The sequence below is a fragment of the Oncorhynchus gorbuscha genome, linkage group LG04, assembly GCF_021184085.1.
Source record: "Oncorhynchus gorbuscha isolate QuinsamMale2020 ecotype Even-year linkage group LG04, OgorEven_v1.0, whole genome shotgun sequence".
Taxonomy (NCBI): domain Eukaryota; kingdom Metazoa; phylum Chordata; class Actinopteri; order Salmoniformes; family Salmonidae; genus Oncorhynchus; species Oncorhynchus gorbuscha.
In genome coordinates, this window is record NC_060176.1 from 26668736 (window position 1) to 26692103 (window position 23368).

The 23368-nt window shown below is 44.0% G+C and overlaps 1 protein-coding gene and 1 long non-coding RNA gene across 3 annotated transcripts; both read left to right on the forward strand.

Annotated features, from left to right (window-relative positions):
- The first annotated feature begins 1807 nt into the window (after positions 1-1807).
- On the forward strand, positions 1808-22935 carry syt13 (synaptotagmin XIII). 2 transcript variants are annotated; one of them, XM_046346323.1, is made up of 6 exons: positions 1808-2475; positions 4772-4994; positions 6893-7030; positions 11036-11337; positions 21891-22011; positions 22194-22935. In XM_046346323.1, the coding sequence occupies exons 1-6, from the start codon at positions 2302-2304 to the stop codon at positions 22496-22498; spliced, it is 1263 nt and encodes a 420-aa protein (XP_046202279.1). In that variant the 5' UTR covers positions 1808-2301; the 3' UTR covers positions 22499-22935. The 2 variants fall into 2 exon arrangements, with proteins under 2 accessions (XP_046202279.1, XP_046202278.1); XM_046346322.1 differs by having other exon boundaries at positions 1809-2475; positions 21888-22011.
- On the forward strand, positions 14363-15455 carry LOC124033911. The gene is made up of 3 exons (XR_006838475.1): positions 14363-14709; positions 15076-15205; positions 15322-15455. It is a non-coding gene; the product is annotated as an uncharacterized LOC124033911 (long non-coding RNA).
- Positions 22936-23368: the final 433 nt, after the last annotated feature.

A 23368-nucleotide genomic window follows, 5' to 3' on the forward strand; every position in this document is an offset into this window, starting at 1 on the left:
TTCCGCATGCTTTCTTGTTATCAAATAGTTCGCACATGGGGAGTGGGGCTTGAGAGAAGTTGATATGAAAAAATGTGATCAGGTTGTTCTCATCTATCTCAACTTATTGTGTAAACATTTACACATTATATTAGCAATGGGATTACTTCAAACTAGTAGGATGCTTACGTAGGTGGTTGATATGAATTAACATAAAATACTTTTACCAACTGTATGCCCTATTCAGGGAATTTCCAATTATAGGCATGTGTGCACCTACGGTTATGGTGTACACTCTGGATTGTAGTAACATACTGTGTAGTAGTTTCCCTGTATGTTGAGACCGGTCTTCTGGCCAAGCTTGGTTGAGAGGCCTGTGTGGCACATAAAATTATCGGGACATTATATCATTGTGTATAGTACCAAAGATTATTATAGCTGGTAGTGCAGTGCCTTAGACAGCTGCGGCACTCGGGAGCCTCCGATATTTACATTTACTTTCTTTACGAACATTGGAGTAAAACAATCTTATATTTTGGGTTCTGATGGGGTACTACAGTTGAACTAAGCTCATGCGGCGTTAATAAATTGCATTCTCCAAGAATCAGTGGCTACATATCATTAAGTTATACATTCAAAAATGAATGAAGCAACTGCAGACTTTACTTTCTCTTACATCCTCAAGATGGCATCAGAGATTAGGCCTATTTTCTGCATTGGGTAATCCTTCAATTCACATATTGTGCTCTTGCATGTTCAATTCAAATCCATGAATGAGTGTTGTCTTAAAAGGGACTTCCCTCACTGTCTGAAATGATAATATTGTATTTATTTATTTATTTAACCTTTATTTAACTAGGTCAGTTAAGAACTAATTCTTATATACAATGACGGCCTACCAAAAGGCAAAAGGCCTCCTGCGGGTGTAACATTGGACGTAGATTGCTGGATACATGTATACCTATAGAATGCTATATTTTTGTTTAAAATGTATAGATAAGCTGTGTTAAAAAAAACAGATTTATGAACCAGTATTGCCTTCTGAATGAAAGTGGTAAGGAAAACCAAACTGAGGCATCATACGTCATACATCATCACACAGTTTGGAGAGATGGCCAGTGCCCCGGGGGACATTTCAGGATGTGATTAATCTAGACATGGGGATGGAATGTAAAAGAAGACTGAAGTGTTATTAAGTTATCCAGACAGCTATGATGATGGCTTTCATTATACAGCATGTTTCCGGAAGAGCTTGCAAAGTGAAACTACTTGCAGTCAGCTACTGTTGTTAGTAATGAGCCATGGAGCCTTTTTATTTGTCATGTTTAAGTACTATACTTTTGGTTACGGCAGTGCTAAGAACAGTGCTTTGCCCCAAGATGTTCACAGATTTTGTGAGGGTCTGTTTGGAGTGTGGGTTATGTTGTTTCCATGGAAACTGCATATTAATGCAAAAGTTGGGGGACCAAATATAGAATTTGATGGGAGATTTTCCCCCACAGCGAGAATAGATTTGTTTTTGACTGTTCATGTGGCTAAATGAAATGTCTTCTTACTCTAGCAATTTCAGATTCAGAGAGATGTTTAATTCAGAGAGGTATCCTTTGCTTAACCATGAGGAATTAACAGCAATATTGTGGTGGTGCACATTCTCCTGGCTGAACAGCATAATGGGGATAGTGCGTTGGGAGAAGGGGAATGAGATCAGCCTATTTTTTTAAACTTTCTGTTGGTGTGTAAAAAAAAGAAGGTTATTCTGGGGAGTAGGATTTTTACCTCTGACGTCATTCAGATGCCAGAAATGGATGGATCTGAGGGCAACAGGAAAGTGGTAGTGAGGAAGAGAAGGAAGGAAGAGAAAGGAACGTAGAGCTAAAGAGCACAAAGAGACAGAGAAGGGAAGCATCAATGAAACATACATATTCTGTCCTATACAGCTAGCAGCCAGCCAGCCTCTACCCTCCCACTCCTTTCTCTCCCTTTGTCTTTTCTCATCCCTCCTCTCACTGAATATATGCAAGTAGACAAGGCGGGCTTCCTCTCTCTCATGCTGTTCTCTTCTGCAGACAGGAACATTATCCCTCTGTCTCTGGATGAGGGAACTGCATACTGAAAGTGCTTGCAACCAACTGCTGGGACCCGAATGAAGTGCAGCCTTTCTCCTGAAAAATCGTCCTATTTTTGTGGGACATTTGCTGCAGACTAACCAATCAGCATCTCCGCATCTTTATTTGTAATGCTGCCTGAAGAGTAACTTGGACATATTTAGCTTCCTTTCATTCTTCTTCTTTATTTTTTCCTGTGTTGCCCTTGTTGACCAGCATGATTTTCACCACAGCTGCTGTCCTTGGTGCCACGCTGGGCACTGCGTCAGGCATCCTCACTCTCTGTGGGCTCTCACTGATCTGCAGGTCCTGTAAGAAAGGCAAGCTGGAAAGTGGTGAAGATGCAGACCCAGAGAAGGCTAAACCCAGTGTTCTGCACTCCTCAGAGCAGGTGAGCTGCCCTACTACAGTACTTGCACATGAACTAAGATATTGGAGAACTTACTTTCCTGGGAGGGTAATTACCAACACCGCAGGTGACTTGGTGAATCTGTGTGACTAGGTTTATGTGACGTGGGACTGGAGTGAATGCCATGGTTATTGAGTGATACCATTGACTAAATGTCATATCACGTGTAGAGCTATATCATAGGTGATCTATAATTGTAGTGCAGAAAGCTTTGTCCTGTATGTTTGATTTGAGTAACTACAGTTACTCTGAGTGGCATGACATCCTGGTAAATAATATAGCTAATTACAGTTGGTTAATACACTAATATAACAACTAGTCTTTAGAGTTTTGAACAGGGAAGTTAGTGGGCGAAGACGATTTGCCATATCTGCTTATGACAACATTTGATATCACCCTTAATTGATATATAGATTGTAACACAGGAAATGCAGCAGTTAAAAAACATCAGATAGGGGTTACATTACAATAATGGACTGCGGTAAGATAGAGCCCTCCATTTGGCTCCTCTGATGATCATTTGTTGTAGTCTTTTTACTGTTATGGGCACTGGAGTACAGTTAGTAGAGCACTGTATTCATGTTGCAATGGGCTGCAGGAGTCTTAATCTGTGACTCGACTTGTGGCATTGTATCAAAGTTCTGCTCACAAACCGTGTCCTTTCTGTGGGAAAGGTTGACTGTCTGTTGCAGTCCCCTTTAGAGTGAACCCACCCGTCCTCTCTCTGAGCCAAAGAAAAGGTGTCGCACGTATGTCCACATTTGACCTTGACTGATTAGTCATGGAGTGAGATTCCACAGCTTTGAAGCAGACTTAACACCTCAGCAACCACTTTGAAGAACTACAGTGTGTTTAATTGAAATTCCTATTTCCTTATGGGCTGTGTAGTGTTCCTGCATATGTGTCTCATTTGAAGATGGCTAAATAATGGTGTTAGAAGCAGATACCCATCCCATGAGTTTGTGATGAGATGATGAGTGGGAAAAAAACTGCTAGAACTAGCCTAATAATGAATGCATAGGTTCCCTGCACATCTGTGTCAGTGTAATTTGGGGAGGAGGGAGGAGCAGGGTACCCGTGCAGCTCACGCTACAACCTGGACTCAGGGGTAGACCTTATATAGTAAATGTAAATCCGGGACACTCCAATTAGTATGATATGTTAAGTTTTGTTTGGTATTTATTCATTTGTGGATGTCCATCATCCATTTTGTATGATATGTTATGAATTACAATTCTTATGAAATATTATGATTTGCAATTCGTAGAATATTTTACCAATTTGTAATGATATGTTGCAAATTCTAATTTGTTGTGGTTAACGTTAGCAAGGTGGCTAATGCTAATGTTAGCTAGGTGGCTAACAATAGCTAGGTTAGGGGTTAGGGTTAGGAGTTAAGTTAAAGGATTGTTAGAGTTAAGATTAGGGTTAGGAGTTAGGTTAAAGGGTTAAGGTTAAGCTAACATGCTAAGTAGTTGCTAATTAGCTAAAATGTTAAAGTTGTCCGTGCCGTTTGCGTTAACCCTTTAACCTAACTCCTAACCTTCTGTCTTATGTAACCATACCAAATGTAATATATCATACCAGATTTACATTTACTATGTTAAGTCTAGTCTATGAGACCAGGCTGCACACAGTCTTCCTTTCCTCAGCTTACACAAGCCCTCACACATGATGCATGCTCCAGGGGTACACCATGTTCCAGTCAGCTTGTTTTTTGCAGTACTTTAAATGTGTTGCTAAGGAGGTGAAAGAACACTTGCTGGTTGGAGAGATAACAACCTTACTCTTTAGTCCTCCTCTGAAATGTTTATATCCCATTATGGAATGTAACTTAACAATGTGCAATTTATTCCACAAGCATTAATCAAGTTCTATACTTTAATATAATGGCTACCAGTTACCAGTTTTAGAGTTTGATTTGGGAGAGTAATGGTGCAAGCCCAGGAGAATGGATGGAAATTCTTATTAGTATAACCATAACTCAACCATCTGAATGGCCCACACTTAGCTGATTGCCAGAGAGGTGCATTCACTGTAAATTGGTGTTCCATGTTTTCCTGTGAATTGCCAGACTGCAGTGATAATGGACTGTTATGGCCATATTGAACCCCTCTGGGATTGGTTGCATACAGCAGGCTTGCTGTCTTTGAACTGCACGACCAACACTAAATCTTCATGAAAGCAGTCTACAAACTATTTGTGATTTCTCACCACATATTGTATCATAGTACAGTTTTATGAGCCTGTCTTTAACCAACTCTTTCTCCTCCTCTAGTTCAGTGTGGAAAAATCCACAGAGCCCATCCAACCAAGGACATTGTTGAAATTTCCCAAAATATACAAGCCCAAACCGTCTGTGACCTCATCTGAGGTCATCAGCTACCCTGATCATGCTTCAGAGAAGGGGGGCGAACACTCTCCCGAGGGACCCTCAACTGAGCCTGATGCTGGTAACCAAGCAACGGACAGCTCTGACACGTTCACGATCCTCAGACAAGGTAAACCCCAACCAATGACAAACACCCTGAATTGAACAAAAGAAATACCTTTATAATTTCCTGTTCTTTTCATAGCTACTATGCCTTCACCATGTTATACAATGTGTTATACTCTTCAGTTATTTAGATTCAACATTTTTAAGGTGAAATTGTACATTTAAATGGATTTTTGGATTGCATCCACTTTTTCGCTGTAAATCAGAAAAACAATTATTGGCAGAAACACATTTTGTTGGTAATTACTGTAATTAATCACTTCCTACTATTAGAGTTACCACTCACTCAGTCTAGATAATTGTTTGTGTTACTTAACGCACCTCCTGCCAGAGCATTGTGATCAAAGGCTTTGCCCCGCTCTCCCTCCTTCCCTCCCTAGTCCCTACACTCATCCACTCAGTGTTATTGATGTGTCCAGTCAATGGAACCTAATGCATGATGGATAGGACTGGTCCCACAGGGCTAAAAGCCTCATACTGCTATTCTTGGTGCTTTCTTTTTTCCTTTTTTTTCTTTAACCAGGAAGGGCTCATTGAGATTTAAAATCTATTTTTCAAGAGCGTCCTGGCCAAGATAGGCAGCACCAAGTCATTACAAAAATGACAGACAAACAACATGAAAAACTACAAGTAAAAAAAACAGCAAATTAAAAACATTGAAAAGGTCAGGGAATCAGCCTCAAGATCATTAATCAGTGATTTAAAAATACCAATCGGGACAAGTTCTTCCAGTTTAAAGGTATTTTGTAAGGCGTTCCAAGACGATGGCGCAGAGTACATAAAAGCCCTTTTTCCAAATTCAGTTCGGACATTTGGAACAGCTTTCAGGATAAAGTCCAGCGAACGAAGAGAGTACCCACCACATTTCTAAACAATAAAAATGCCCAAATAAAAAGGTAGTAAACCCAAAATGGCTTTGTAAATAAAAGTATACCAGTGCCTGAGCCTATGAGTGACTAGAGAAGGCCAGCCAAACCTGGTATACAAAGTGCAGTGGTGCGTAAGGGTTTTGCAGTTTAAAATAAATCTCAAAGTGCCATGGTAAAGGGTATCAATTGATCTCAAACACTGAGCGGAAGCATTCATATATAAAATATCCCCATAGTCTAGTAAAGGCATAAATGTAGCTGATACTAGCTGATACCTTCTGGCTTCAAAAGAAAAACAGGCCTTATTCCTAAAATAAAATCCCAATTTAAGCTTCAATTTTTTTGTAAGATGTTGAATATGCAATTTAAAAGAGAGGCCGTCATCAATTAAAATTCCAATATATTTATATGAGGTTACAACCTCAATCTCCTTGCCCTGACAGGTAGTAATAGGTGAAAGGTGCAGAGGTCTATTTCTTGCTTTAGAAAACACCATTAGTTTAGTTTTTTCAGTATTGAGGATAAGCTTCAATTGACACAAGGTATGTTGAACAGTATAAAAAGCAGTTTGCAAGTTCTGGAAAGCTATTGTAAGAGACAAGTCACAACAGTAAATAACAGTATCATCAGCATAAAAATGAAGTAGCTCATTTTGTCCATTTTTGTCCACTTCACTTGCTGTAGTTCAATGACCAAAATATATTTTTTCAAAGTCAATGTTTCATATCATAGCTTTCATTATTTCTGCAGACACCATTAAATCTTAATTCAGAGCACATATTTAAGAGTTTTTGGAAAACATGGACACAAAAAAACTGGACATTTTACAGAAATTCTGTTTCCAAACTTTGCATCTGCATATTTCTTCCAGTAAATGTGTTTTTTTGTAAAATCTTCAGTGTTAATTGTTAAAAGTAGTCCTCGTGAAGGGTTGTATGGTTTGTAAAACTTTGAAATCAATGGTTTTTGCTTGGTCTCAATGAAAACCTGTAACCGTAGAACTTCCCAGCCCTAACGCAGCCTCTTTTCCCAGACTCAAAGGACGAAAACCCCTGTGCCAGGGATCTTACCAATGGGATGACAACAAGCAGCTCCATCTTCCACCCTAAGCTGCATTTCTCTCTCACCTATTATACTGACCAGAACGAGCTACATATCACCGTGATAGAAGGTAAGGCAACGATCTCAACAGTATCCTCTGCCAGTATGTCCACTTCATGTAAATTATCAAATCAAATCAAATGTATTCATATAACCCTTCGTACATCAGCTGATATCTCAAAGTGCTGTACAGAATCCCAGCCTAAAACCCCAGACAGCAAGCAATGCAGGTGTAGAAGCATGGTGGCTAGGAAAAACTCCCTAGAAAGGCCAAAACCTAGGAAGAAACCTAGAGAGGAACCAGGCTATGTGGGGTGGCCAGTCCTCTTCTGGCTGTGCCGGGTGGAGATAACAGAACATGGCCAAGATGTTCAAATGTTCATAAATGACCAGCATGGTCAAATAATAATAAGGCAGAACAGTTGAAACTGGAGCAGCAGCACAGCCAGGTGGACAGGGGACAGCAAGGAGTCATCAGGTCAGGTAGTCCTGAGGCATGGTCCTAGGGCTCAGGTCCTCCTCCTCCGAGAGAGAGAACAAACTACTGCAGCATAAATACTGGAGGCTGAGACAGGAGGGGTCAGGAGACACTGTGGCCCCATCCGAGGACACCCCCGGACAGGGCCAAACTATGAAGGGTGAGGTATCACTAAACAAGATGTTGACCCTAATTCACCTATTAAACATAAACTCAGCAAAAAAATAAACGTCCTCTCACTGTCAACTGCATTTATTTTCATCAAACTTAACATATGTTCATATAAATATTTACACAACAAGATTCAACAACTGAGACAAACTGAACAAGTGAAAACCAGCTGCATTAAGTACTGCAGTGCATCTCCTCCTCGTGGACTGCACCAGATTGGTCAGTTCTTGCTGTGAGATGTTACCCCACTCTTCCACCAAGGCACCTGCATGTTTCCAGATATTTCTGTGGAGAATGGCCTAGCCCTCACCCTCCGATCCAACAGGTCGCAGACGTGCTCAATGGGATTGAGATCCGGGCTCTTCGCTGGCCATGGCAGAACACTGACATTCCTGTCTTGCAGGAAATCACGCACAGAACGAGCAGTATGGCTGGTGGCATTGTCATGCTGGAGGATAATGTCAGGATGAGCCTGCAGGAAGGGGGTACCACATGAGGGAGGAGGATGTCTTCCCTGTAACGCACAGCGTTGAGATTGCCTGCAATGACAACAAGCTCAGTCCAATGATGCTGTGACACAGCGCCCCAGACCATGGCAGACCCTCCACCTCCAAATAGATCCCGCTCCAGAGTACAGGCCTCGGTGTAACACTCATTCCTTCAACAATAAACACAAATCAGGGTGTGACAGGAAATTGTAAATGGAAACCTCACAACCCAATCCCCTCAGTGCATCGTGTCTTGTGGAGCAATATTCCCGAAGCCAATAAAGTGGCAAAGTGATGACACACAAACACTACCACACTAGCTTAATCTATTTCAATATTCTGCCTTACTTCTTTTATGTCCTCCATCTACAAAATAATGTATTTAATTTGTGGTGAGACAAAACAATCCTCCGGTCTCCCCTCTTCATAAGACTGTGGGTAATTTGATAAGGGGTTGAGTAGCTCGGACGCCTTTGCGTTGGCACTCTGTTGGCTGGTCCCCGTATGTGGACGCTTATCGACTGTAGATGCTGATGCGTCGCCCAATGAAAAGGTCAGCAATGCATCTACTTTGCCTTGCGGGTGGGTGGGTGTTAGTTGGTGGTGGGGGTAGGGTTGCAAGATGTCACTCTGTTCACACCAGCATCATACGCTTGTTGAGATATGCTAACGAAGGGCACAGGTTCAAATCAAATCACATTTTATAAGTCATATGCGCCAAATACAACAGGTGTACAGTCATGGCCAAAAGTTTTGAGAATGACACAAATAATAATTTTCACTAAGTCTGCTGCCTCAGTGTCTTTAGATATTTTTGTTTGTCCACCCGTCTCTTGAGGATTGACCATACATTATCAATGAGATTAAGGTCTGGGGAGTTTCCTGTCCATGGACCCAAAATATCAATGTTTTGTTCCCCAAACCACTTAGTTATCACTTTTGATAGGTGCTCCATCATGCTGGAAAAGGCGTTGTTCGTCAACAAACTGTTCCTGGATGGTTGGGAGAAGTTGCTCTCGGAGGATGTGTTGGTACCATTCTTTATTCATGTCTGTGTTCTTAGGCAATATTGTGAGTGAGCCCACTCCCTTGGCTGAGAAGCAACCCCACACATGAATGGTCTCAGGATGCTTTACTGTTGGCATGACACAGGACTGATGGTAGCGCTCACCTTGTCTTCTCCAGACAAGATGTTTTACGGATGCCTCAAACAATTGGAAAGGGGATTCATCAGAGAAATTGACGTTACCCCAGTCCAACCCCTGTACCTTTTGCAGAATATCAGTCTGTCCCTGATGTTTTTCCTGGAAAGAAGTGGCTTCTTTGCTGCCCTTCTTGACACCAGGCCATCCTCCAAACGTCTTTGCCTCACTGTGCGTGCAGATGCACTCACACCTGCCATTCCTGAGCAAGCTCTATACTGGTGGTGCCCCGATCCCACAGCTGAATCAACTTTAGGAGATGGTCCTGGTGCTTGCTGGACTTTCTTGTGCGCACTAAAGCCTTCTTCACAACAATTGAACCGTTCTCCTTGAAGTTCTTGATGATCCGATAAATGGTTGATTTAGGTGCAATCATACTGGGAGCAATATCCTTGCCTGTGAAGCCCTTTTTGTGCAAATCAATGATGACGGCACGTGTTTCCTTGCAGGTAACCATGGATGACAGAGGAAGAACAATGATTCCGAGCACCACCCTCCTTTTGAAGATTCCAGTCTGTTATTCAAACTCAATCAGCATGACAGAGTGATCTCCAGCCTTGTCCTCGTCAACACTCACACCTGTGTTAACGAGAGAATCACTGACATGATGTCAGCTGGTCCTTTTGTGGCAGGGCTGAAATGCAGTGGAAATGTTTTTTGGGGATTCATTTAATTTGCATGGCAAAGGGGGACTTTGCAATTCATTGTAATTAATCTGATCACTCTTCCTAACATTCTGGAGTATATGCAAATTGCCATCATACAAACTGAGGCAGCAGACTTTATAAAAAAATATCCTGGGTCCTGGGTGGCAGGAAGCTTGGCCCCAGTGATGTACTGAGCCGTTCACGCTACCCTCTGTAATGACTGGAGGTCGGATGCCGAGCAGTTGCCATACGAGGCAGGGATGCAACCAGTCAGGATGCTCTTGATGGTGCAGCTGTAGAACCTTTTGAGGATCTGAGGACACATGCCAAATCTTTTCAGTCTCCTGAGGGGGGAATAGGTTTTGTCGTGCCCTCTTCTTTGCAGGCCAGCTGTCTGTGAGTCCTGCCTGGCATACACATCCTCTCCTTATTAATACATATCCTATACAGTTCTAGCATCAGTGTATTCTACATAAGATTTGGCAGACTTTGTCATATATGCTTATTTCAGAAATAGGGAATTGGGAACAGCTAATGAGAATCTCTCTTCCACTAGCTTCGAGTTGAAGCCTGCATCCACTACAAGACCATGATATTTTCCTACAGAGCAGTAAGAGGAACTGCCCCTCTCTACCTTCAAGCTATGCTCAAACCCTACACCCCAACCCGAATACTTTGTTGTGCCACGTCTGGTCTCTTAGCCCTCCCACCACTAAAGCGCTTCTCTGTCCTGGCACTCCAATGGTGGAAGAAGCTAGGACCCTGGACCCTGCCCATCTTCCGAAAACATTTGAAACCCTACCTCTTCAAAGAGTATCTTAAATAATCCCCCCTTTCAAGAATGCCTTTTATGAAAAAACACACACTTTACTCCTCCCCTTACCTGCACTGACTTTGCTTGTGGTTGTCCCACCTAGCTACTGTATCTTAAGATGAATGCACTAACTGTAAGTCTCTCTGGATAAGATCATCTGCTAAATTACTAAAATGTCAAATGTAAAAATGTAATTAAAACTACATCAATAGACTCCTATTCTCAGGGTTTGCTCCCCTCTCTCTGTTGCCTCCCCTCTCCGTCTTTCTCTGTAGCGGAGCATTTGTGTGTGGGGTCGGGCTGTGAGGGCTATGTGGCCGGAGTCCTGACCTTTGCAGCAGGACAGAGGGAGGCCCAGACCTCGTCGCGACGCCTGACCAACCACACCCGCTGGGAGGAAGGTTTGGTGTTCTCCCTGCCAGGAGGGTATGAGGTGGAGGGCGAAGTTGCTCTCTCCCTGCACTGTTGTGACCGCTTCTCCCAGAACACCAACCTCGGCGTTATGAGGTTCAAGCTGGTTGATGTGGGCATGATGTCCAACGCAGACTGCTGGGTCGACCTTCAACTACCAAAACAGGTAGACTACCCTGTTCCTACCATTGATACATAGTAGATGGCATTGGCTGCAAAGTTAAAGAGTGACTGCCCCTTAAAAAAAAAACAAATCCTTGTGGCCTATGTGGCATCGATATCAAATCACAAAACTCCCTAGAAAAGGCCAGAACTTAAGTAACCTAGAGAGGAACCAGGCTATGAGGGGTGGCCAGTCCTCTTTTCTGGCTGTGCCAGGCGGAGATTATAAAAGAACATGGCCAAGATGTTCAAATGTTCATATGTTACACACGCCTCTGTGAAGAGGGGATGCAACACCCTGCTACAACTGAACTCCCCGTGAAGTGAGAGGTATGGACTGTAGGTGCGAGTAAGGATGACAAAAAGGCAGAATTTACCGCTTACTAGGAATTTATTCCTTCACACTGTAATATGGGGAAAAGGGGCTGGACGGAACCAAAGCAAAGAAAGTAAATATCAGAGCCCCCTCTCCTATCTTACCTGCCTAACCACTACTTACCTAATTTAGCATCACCTGGTGCCCTATCCAAAATACAGGGTGTGGTCCGCCCAGGTCTTACGTAAGTGCGCCTAGACGGTGAATATACTACGGGTATATGTATGCCCCGCGGGCCTCTTGCCTAAACACTTCCTAGGTGCCTTCCCCTTCCCCCCTGGGAACAAATGAAACAGAATATTAAACAATTTCACAAACTGAGAAACAGGACATAAAATATGCTCTATCTGACTGAGCAACAAACTAACACAGTACATACCAACTGCTCCCAGCTACAACCAACACAGTAAATAACCCTGAGCCATCAGCCTCCTCTCTCAGCCATCAGCCTCCTCTCTCAGCCATCAGCCTCCTCTCTCAGCCATCAGCCTCCTCTCTCAGCAATCATCTCTCTCTATATCACAATCAATCTTTCTGCAATGACCTCCCAGCTATCATCTCTTTTCTGAACAGAACACTGGCTTTTATATAGCTTCAGAAGGAGATTAATCGGATACAGCTGTAACTTGACGAGGGGGCGGGGTCAGCTCCAATTAGCCGTGGAGTCGACCAATCAGCTGCTTGGGGAATTTCAGGAAGCCATCTCCTGAAACACACACTCAAATACACAAACTTCAACACAGAAACTGGGGAACGTAACACATAGATGACCAGCAGGGTCAAATAATAATAATCACAGTGGTTGTCGAGGGTGCAACAGGTCAGCACCTCACGAGTAAATGTCAGTTGGCTTTTCATAGCCGATCGATCATTCAGAGTATCTCTACCGCTCCTGCTGTCTCTAGACAGTTGAAAACAGCAGGCCTGGGACAGGTATCACGTCCAGTGAACAGGTCAGGGTTCCATAGCCGCTGGCACAACAGTTGAAACTGGAGCAGCAGCACGGCTAGATGGACTGGGGACAGCAAAGAGTCATCAGGCCAGGTAGTCCTGAGGCATGGTCCTCAGGGCTATGAGTCAGAAACATTTATTTTAGTATCAAAATTGACTACAAAGTGTACATAAGGCCATATGTCCACTCCGCCCACTTCGCCTACCTTCATTGAATGGGGCTCCCCAACCAACACGTTCAAAGGATCACATGCCGTTTGAGACTGAAAAGACTTAAACGGATTGACCATGCAACGCATGCTTCCAGCAAGATGCACAGCCAACAACTGTGGTTTGCATGTCCTGCCGAAGGACACTATCATGCGGAATAGGTGGTTGGAGTTTGTTGGTCCCCAGTGATGGTGAGCATACTGCTAGCTAGACCAAATCAAAATCAAATCAAATCAAATTTTATTTGTCACATACACATGGTTAGCAGATGTTAATGCGAGTGTAGCGAAATGCTTGTGCTTCTAGTTCCGACAATGCAGTGATAACCAACAAGTAATCTAACTAACAATTCCAAAACTACTGTCTTATACACAGTGTAAGGGGATAAGGAACATGTACATAAGGATATATGAATGAGTGATGGTACAGAGCAGCATACAGTAGATGGTATCGAGTACAGTATATACATATGAGATGAGTGTGTAGACAAAGTAAACAAAGTGGCATAGTTAAAGTGGCTAGTGATACATGTGTTACATAAGGATGCAGTCGATGTTGTAGAGTACAGTATATACATATGCATATGAGATTAATAATGTAGGGTAAGCAACATTATATAAGGTAGCATTGTTTAAAGTGGCTAGTGATATATTTACATCATTTCCATCAATTCCCATTATTAAAATGGCTGGAGTTGGGTCAGTGTCAATGACAGTGTGTTGGCAGCAGCCACTCAATGTTAGTGGTGGCTATTTAACAGTCTGATGGCCTTGAGATAGAAGCTGTTTTTCAGTCTCTCGGTCCCAGCTTTGATGCACCTGTACTGACCTCGCCTTCTGGATGATAGCGGGGTGAACAGGCAGTGGTTCGGGTGGTTGATGTCCTTGATGATCTTTATGGCCTTCCTGTAACAACGGGTGGTGTAGGTGTCCTGGAGGGCAGGTAGTTTGCCCCCGGTGATGCGTTGTGCAGTCCTCACTACCCTCTGGAGAGCCTTACGGTTGAGGGCGGAGCAGTTGCCGTACCAGGCGGTGATACAGCCCGCCAGGATGCTCTCGATTGTGCATCTGTAGAAGTTTGTGAGTGCTTTTGGTGACAAGCCGAATTTTTTCAGCCTCCTGAGGTTGAATAGGCGCTGCTGCGCCTTCTTCACGACGCTGTCAGTGTGAGTGGACCAATTCAGTTTGTCTGTGATGTGTATGCCGAGGAACTTAAAACTAGCTACCCTCTCCACTACTGTTCCATCGATGTGGATAGGGGGGTGTTCCCTCTGCTGTTTCCTGAAGTCCACAATCATCTCCTTAGTTTTGTTGACGTTGAGTGTGAGGTTATTTTCCTGACACCACACTCCAAGGGCCCTCACCTCCTCCCTGTAGGCCGTCTCGTCGTTGTTGGTAATCAAGCCTACCACTGTTGTGTCGTCCGCAAACTTGATGATTGAGTTGGAGGCGTGCGTGGCCACGCAGTCGTGGGTGAACAGGGAGTACATAGACTGCTGGTTATGTATCTGGTTATGTATATTGATAATCATTATCACGATCATCGTTAGCATAGCGGATGTTATTTGACGACATCATACTATGGCAAAGTTGTTTCCTACTAATTATTTGGCTAGCGATGTAATCATATTTCCATGCCACTCTAAGTTAGTGTCGAGGGCACAATATACATATTGTTATTCGAGAGATGTCCTTTTTGCAACCAAACATGCAGTATAGAGACCAGCAAGGGGGCCCTCGCTGTGAGCATTCCAATTGCAAGTATCCGGCCAGCAACCTTCACCTGTCTGCGGCAACAGCCTTCACAGGCTCATCATTTGTAAAAAAGAAAATACAGAAGGTAACCCACTTCATTACATTTGATAACCCAATTGTTAAACATAATTGATGTAAACTGACATTACTTGTTGCTTATCTTCTACTTTTTAGATGCATATAATGTCCGGAGCATTACCTAGCTTGGTAGAACAAGATTGATCTGAAGTGAAATAGAAAGATGAACGCAGCGATCAGGTTGGTTTCACCAGGCTAATCATAATCAGTGCTGTGTGTGTGTGTGTGTGTGTGTGTGTGTGTGTGTGTGTGTGTGTGTGTGTGTGTGTGTGTGTGTGTGTGTGTGTGTGTGTGTGTGTGTGTGTGTGTGTGTGTGTGTGTGTGTGTGTGTGTGTGTGTGTGTGTGTGTGTGTGTGCGTGTGTGACCGACCAGTATCTTTGATAAGGGGCCAGGAGCTGATCTACGCTGCTATGCCCATCAAAGGGGCTCTGGCAAAAACCTCACTTCCAGCCTCACCTCTTTCCTGCTCACCAACGGTCGTTGATGGGGAGAACAGCATTAGGTAGGTTTAGTCTGACCTGTTAAAACGTCAACAAAGTACCTGTTTGTGCATCAGATACTACCTATCCTAACTGTCATTGGTAATAGGACAGTGACTATGTGCATATGTGTTCACAGAAACATGTATGGGGCCAGTACATGGAGACTTGCAAGATGATGTGATGAAGTCCAGACTGACAGATGGGCTTGATACTGATGTCTCTGAAAGGAGAGAGCGCTTACACTCTGCATAAACATATTTACAAGAAACAACTTTTACTTGTATTGTCTTTTTTAATTATTGAATTGAATGGTATCAGTGAACATGGGGAGGGAGAAACCCTGTGTATTCTGCATCTGATCAGGGACCTCCTTTTGTATATGGGATACCACACAGGAAGGTACTGTATGACCACTCTGACATGTTTGCCAAGGTATCCTCCCCTTTACCACCAGACAAACATGCTGATAGTCACAGTGTCTGTATCGGCTGGGAATGACAATGAAAGGTGTTCATTGTTATGTTAGCAGAACACTGCTTATATGGTATTATGTAAAGTTTTTTTGAAATTCTACATCTTTCTGCTACTACATTTAAAAGTTGTCAAAAACACTTAGTTTAAAATAGCAATTGCATTCTTCTCGTATTACTCTGTAGGCTACTGGCCTATTCAAAGTTTCCTCCGGCATCTCATCATACATATGAAGTTGTTGAACTCACCCTCTAGGAGGTTTGTTGCGATTGAGTGGGTGGGGTGGAGAGTGGTGGGGGGGGGGGGGGGCACAGCTGCGGGCAAGCTTCTGACAGATGGGTGTCTTGGTGGTGGCAAGGACACACCTAAGATACACCCACGTCAAACCACACCCCCAAGCCACCTCGAATTTGTTTTCTGTCATAGCCACCGGCATTTCTTAAGGATTGTCACGTATACGCCGGGAGTCAGGAAGCAGGTGCAGAAGGTGAGTTTAATAATGATGAAGATAAGTAAAACACGAGAAGCGTACAGAACATGAATCAAAACAAACCAATACTGCCCGATGACTGAGGCTACTGAGGGCTAAATAAAGCGAAGGTAATGATGAAGTCCAGGTGTACGTAATGATGGGAAGCAAGTGTGCGTAATGATGGGGAGCAGGTGTACTTAATGATGGTTGTAGGGCCGGTGGTTAGTAGACTGGCGACGTCGAGCGCTAGAGAGGGGGAGCAACAACCATAACAGTGGTGAAACCATCAGAAAGGGGGGAGATCATTAACAAAGTCTATGGACAGATGGGACCAAGGCCGCTGAGGCACGAGAAGGGGAAGTAATTGCCCTGCTGGAGCGTGCCGGCGAGATTTGGTTTGTGCACATACAGAGCAGGAGTTGACATAGGGGGCAACGTCCTGCGCCAAGGTGGGCCACCAGTACTTATCAGAGAGGGATTGGATGGTGCAGGTGATACCTGGGTGCCCAGCGGCGAGGGATGTGTGTGCCCAGGTCAACAGCCGATCTCTTACCCCCGTGGGGACGTATATGTGCTCTGGAGGACAGGTATCCGGAGCGGATTCCCTTTACAGAGCCTGGTGGATGTCCACGTCTACATCCCAAAACAAGGGGCCAACAATACAGGAGGACAGATTGATGGGCTTAAGGGCACTCACAGAACTCTCAACCAACGTGGAACCACAGGGTACGGGAAAGCAGGTCCTCCTGCATCCTGTTCCCCAGGCGGTGATATTCATCTTCAACCAGGAGATGGTGGGGTTATGTCGTTGGAGCCACGGGAGGCCGAGGATGACTTTGTGTACAGGAGAGGTGATGATGAGGAAGGCTTTCCTGGTGCATGGTCCCACGGTGAGGGTGAGTGGTGCTGTGATGTGCGTGATAGTGCCAGATCCCAATGGTCGATAATCCAGGGATTGGACTGGAAAAGGAGAGGAGAGCGGGGACAAGGCGAGGGCCTGGTTGATTAAATTCCCCGCGGCACCGGAGTCCACTAGTGCTGTAGAGACAACACATGAGGGACAGCCAGCCAGTGAAATGGAAACCAGAAAGGGTTTGGCAGGAAACAGTGATGATTGGATACTCAAAGCCTACCCTGGGAGATGGAAGATCACAGGGCTGACCCTCTGCCATAGTGGACCCCGGGTTAGGACGCACCGGACACCACTGAAGCTGGTTCCCCTCCTGGCCACAATAGGGACAAAGCCCCAGCTGTCTCCGGCGACACCGCTCTGCCGTGGAGAGGTGTGTGGCCCCTACCTCCATCGGTTCAGGCTCTGTCTCACAACAGCCAAAGGAGGAGGGCGAGGAGAGGGGTAGGTGCTGGCGCTCCCAAACAAGGTTATCCAGACGGATGGCCATCGCGATTAGTGCGTCCAAGGATAGGTTGTCATCCCGACACGCCAACTCCGTTTGGACCTCTTTTCGCGCAGTCCTCACCGGCTCATTCCATCTGCTGGAGGCTGCCACAATCTGAAATCTGAGGGCGTACTTCGCAGCGGTCTGGGCACCCTATTGGAGCTGGAGAAGTCACTCCCCTCCTTCTCTGCCCTCTGGAGGATGGTCAAAGACCATCTTGAACAGACCCATGAACCTCTCATAGGATCCCACCTCTCTCCCAGACGGCAAGCCAAAAAACGAGGCGAAATCACCGGGTGATTTGTTCCCTCCAATATTATTATATTTTTTGTCAATTGAATTGTGTTGGACTGTGTTCCTCTTCAAGACCATCACATATATAATTTTTAGTCATGAGGAGTACTATAGCTGTTTATTTTCTTTTGAAGACTGGGTGGAATCATGAGTGATTCTGAATTGGGGTGAGATGTGTCACTGTGTGTTTAGTGTGTTTCCACTAACTATCTCGAACCTGTGCTAATTGTCTCTCCTCTGCTTCTCTGAGCTGTCAGAAGGTGTTCATTATAAAAAGTAGGCGTTGCCATGGCATCCTTCGAGAGACCCTACCCCTCTGTGATCTGGTAGTGACTTGAGCCATCCCAGCTCGCAAACAAGACAACTGTTCTGTAGATCTGGTGAAACTGAATATAAGGCACTGTGATAAAAATATATTTTCTATTCAAGGCCAAACTAATTTAGCTCAATGGCTAGGTTTGATCTGCCTGTCTGCATGGCTACCCTGTAACAAGCACTTTTAAGCCTCCTCAAGATACAGTTGTAACCATCCGCCTTTATGGTAACCTAAAGATGATTTAGTAAAAAGGACAGCTACTCAAGCTGCTATAGAAAAATGCAATCCATTTCACGCCTCAGTCTCAGTGACACAGGGAGGATTTGAATATATAGAGTTGAAAGAGAGATTGTTGTTGGTCGTTTTGTTTGAAATCTCTGAAAGGATTGAGTACATACAGAGAGAAAATGTATACTGCAAGTCCTTTTCAGTTTATTAGCTTCTGATCCATTTGAAAGGCTGGGAAGCCTTAAAAAAGGTTTTTTTTAAGAAACCCAATTTGATCTGGTTTCTCTTTTCTGTCAAAACAGCTCATTCTGTCCACCCACAAGCTGTTATTCAATTAAAACATCAGCTACAGGGACACCTGTGTGAAAATAAGGATTTAATTAAAAAAACAGCCAACTCTCCAGTCTTTCCTGGCTGCTGCATCGTGAGCCTCCGAGCCAGGCAGCAGATCAGAATCTACGTCATCACAAACCCTGGGGATTTTTTTTCTTCTTCAGGGATGCGGCAAGAGAGCCTGAAGTCCTGCCAGGAATCACAAATAGGGATGATGGAGAGCTGGAGAGGGAGTGGGAGATGACGGAGAGAGATACGAGGATGACATGAGATAAATAAGTCATGCCAAAGATGAAAAGGACGAGCAGATAGAGACAGAGGACAGGAGGAGGCTGAGGGATGTAGGGAGTTGGAAGGCGGGAGTTTGTAGGATGTGGGTTGTGACGCAAGTGATACACGCCGCTGCGGAAAAATAGCTATAAATTATTTTCTAATTGAGCACAGTGAGAAGTTTCTCAGCTCTTTATTTAATGGTCCTAGCTGCATAGAGAGCGCGCAGGAGCAGATGGGGCTGACAGAAGCCAGGGATGACACACGCAGCAGTAGACTGCGCGATAGCGCCTCAGGAAATCACACACTACGATACTCCACTGAAGAAAGATGGGAGATATTTCATTTATTAGATGTCCACTGAAAGAGAGACAAACATTTTCATTAAACATTTGATTTGGTTGTGAACTCAGCAACAAAAAAAAGAAACGTCCTCTCACTGTCAAACGGCGTTCATTTTCTGCAAAATTGCACGTGTCAATATTTGTATGAACATAAAGAGATTCAACCACTGAGGCATAAACTGAACAAGTTCCACAGACATGTGACTCACAGAAATGTAATAATGTGTTCCTGAACAAAGGGGGGGGGGGTCAAAAGTAACAGTCAGTATCTGGTGTGGCCATCAGCTGCATTAAGTACGGCAGTGCATCTCCTCCTCATGGACTGCACCAGATTTGCTAGTTCTTGCTGTGAGATGTTACCCCACTCTTCCACCATGGCACCCGCAAGTTCCCAGACATTTCTGTGGGGAATGGCCCTAGACCTCACCCTCCGACAAAACAGGTCCCAGACGTGCTCAATGGGATTGAGATCCGGGCTCTTCACTGGCCATGGCAGAACACTGACATTCCTGTCTTGCAGGAAATCACGCACAGAATGAGCAGTATGGCTGGTGGTATTGTCATGCTGGAGGGTCATGTCAGGATGACCCTGTAGAAAGGGTACCACATAAGGGAGGAGGATGTCTTCCCTGTAAACGCACAGCGTTGAGATTGCCTGCAATGACAACAAGCTCAGTCCGATGATGCTGGGACACACCGCCCCAGACCATGACAGACGCTCCACCTCCAAATTGATCCCACTCCAGAGTACTGGCCTCGGTGTAACGCTCATTCCTTCGATGATAAACAGGAATCCGACCATCACCCCTGGTGAGACAAAACCGCAACTCATCAGTGAAGAGCACTTTTTGCCAGTCCTGTCTGGTCCAGCGACAGTGGGTTTGTGCCCATAGGTGACATTGTTGTCAGTGATGTTTGGTGAGGACCTGCCTTACAACAGGCCTACAAGCCCTCAGTCCAGCCTCTCTCAGCCTATTGTGGACAGTCTGAGAGTGATGGAGAGATTGTGCATTCCTGGTGTAACTCTTGCAGTTGTTGTTGCCATCCTGTACCTGTCCCGCAGGTGTGGTGTTCGGATGTACCGATCCTGTGCAGGTGTTGTTACATGTGGTCTGCCACTGCGAGGACAATCAGCTGTCCATCCTGTCTCCCTGTAGCGCTGTCTTAGGCATCACAGTACAGACATGGCAATTTATTGCCCTGGCCACAGCTACAGTCCTCATGCCTCCTTGCAGCATGCCTAAGGCACATTCACACAGATGAGAAGGATCCCTGGGCATCTTTCTTTTGGTGTTTTTCAGAGCCAGTAGAAATGCCTCTTTTGTGTCCTAAGTTTTCATAACTGTGACCGTAATTGCCTACCGTCTGTGAGCTGTTAGTGTCTTAACGACAGGTGCATGTTCATGAATTGTTTATGGTTCATTGAACAAGCATGGGAAACAATGTTTAAACCCTTTATCAAGGAAGATCTGTGAAGTTGTTTGGATTTTCACTAATTGTCTTTGAAAGACAGGGTCCTGAAAAAGCGACATTTCTTTTTTTGTTGAGTTTAGTTGTATGGAGTTATTGACTCAGAGAAGAACACTATTCAATGAACAAGACTACCCCACCATTCCCTTTGCATCGATTACTTACCACTCCTTTGATATATTGCTCACAGCGAATCCAAGAGTAAGTCAGGCTGCTACTTTAATGTGTTTACTTGCCATGGATCGCAGATTATAAAGGGACGCTCAAGCTGTAAAACTGTACTGTGCTCTTTGGTGCTGTTAAAATGATGTAGTTAACATGTCATTTTCAAGCACCCCCTAAAAAAGCCAATTATGCCTTGTCTACGCTGCATATTCACTAATGCATAACCCTTGACTTTTTGCCCATTAGTGGGCTCCCTATTTTTTTGTGTAGCCTGTTTGGACATAATACAAACCACTTCCTCTTATTTGCACTACTGGAAGACCAAAGATCCTAGATATCAATCACTTTCACTAATCAACCCTCCACATAGTTGGCTATGCATGAGAACAGTTTGACAAAAGGTGGAGTGTTGACTGTAAAGCCTCTCCTACACACACATTACGTTCAAATGATATTACTTTTACAACAGACTCTTTCCTGGTTATAAGAGTCTCTGATATTCCACTTCGTAAAGTGACATATTGGTGCATATTGCAGTATGCCGCTAACCCACGCACAAAGACCATTTACGAAAGTGGCACGATTTCAGATCAATGTGAGATTCACCGGTAGCATCAGAAGTGTAATAGCAGTGATTATAATGATTTGTGCCTAATGAATCTTCCTGAGGCACAGAGGTGACTCACACAGCCATTCATCCAGTCCATTTACTAGTGAATCAGACCTTTGTGTCCATTAATGATGGCGTCAAGGTAACAGGCACGTGCACACACCTTATTGTCATTCATAAATGGACATTGCTTATTGTGATATTTGTTCTAACCCATGTGTACCAAAGTCTGTTGAAGTTTTCTGCGCTGTTTTTTGACATTATTTGCAGAGTAAAGGTTTTCGTGTGACTTGTTCTAATCACAGTGAACTGGTGTGATTGATTATAATCAGCAGGATGTCCAGTCTGCTGGAGAGCTCCTGCTGTCTATAAGTTACCTGCCTGCAGCCAACCGGCTGGGAGTAGTGGTGATGAAGGCTAGAGGACTACAGTCGGACAAGCTGAAGGACTCCATAGGTACACCTGTTTATTAATATGACCCATTGCAGCTCATATTGTAAGATGCCTACAACTGCTCTTCAAATCATACAACCGTGAACAACCATTCAGCCACAGGTTGATGACAGAGTATACTAAAATGGAAAAATATTGTTGTTGGTGGATTTCACTGCAGTGGCGGATTTGTTCCTTGTTCCTAGACCTGTCTGTGAAACTGGCCCTGAAGCACCAGACTACCAAGCTGAAGAAGAAGCAGACGCGACGGGTCAAGCACAAGATGAACCCAGTGTGGAATGAGATGATGATGCTGGAGGTTCCCCGCGAGCTGCTATCTAAATCCAGTCTGGACTTGGAGGTGTTGAATCAGGCAGGTCCTGGTGAGCAGGAGTCCCTGGGCCGCTGTCAGCTGGGTTTACATGCCTCTAACACTGGCCTCCAACATTGGCAGCAGATGCTAGACAACCCCCGTAAGCAGATCGCCATGTGGCACCCACTGTATGACTAAGATAACCACCTGTCCGCTTTGCCATTCCAAATACCCAAATAGTATACCACACATAAAAATGTAACCATACAAGGCTGGACTGAGTAATTCCGGATCCTGCCTTCCTGGATCAGGATTTAAGAACCTAAATCTATGTATCCACTTATATGGAAATGGGAATATATATATATATATATATATATATATATATATATATATATGGAAATTATCCCATTGCCTGCCATTATTTATCCCACAGCATCCTATAACATGTCAACAATAGCATACACCGAACTGACATATCACTGGATATCACAGAAATTCCCAAGATTTCCATCTATGAACACATTTGATATATTCACCGAAACTCATCAATGCAATGTAATACTTGTAGTACCGATACTTAACCACCTCTATGATCTGTTTTTATAGCTGAACAGAATAAACATGATAAGTAATGTCTGTGTTTCTGTGGTACAGGGGATTATGTGTATGGTATGTAATGATATGATAAACACAAGTGAATTATTCTACAGTAGAGCTGTCATTGTATTTGTAAAGTGATGTATTCACACACTTGGAAAGCAATGGAGAAAAATGCGCCGAGCAGAAAGTAAAAAAGCCTGCCAATATTGAATGGATCGGAGATTCAAAAGCCCCGTGATGGACTTACAGGCGACTATACGTTTGAAAGTTGATCTCATTACACAGGGCCTAAAAACGGCAGCTAAAGTTATACAAATGATGTATAAAAAAAAAAATTGGTTTAATCAGGTAATATACGGTATTTGTCATTTTTATGAATATGCGCAGCTGTATTTTATCTTTGGAGAATACGAGAGTTGTTACACATGTTATATTACAAGTAGTTCAATACAACTATCAACTTAC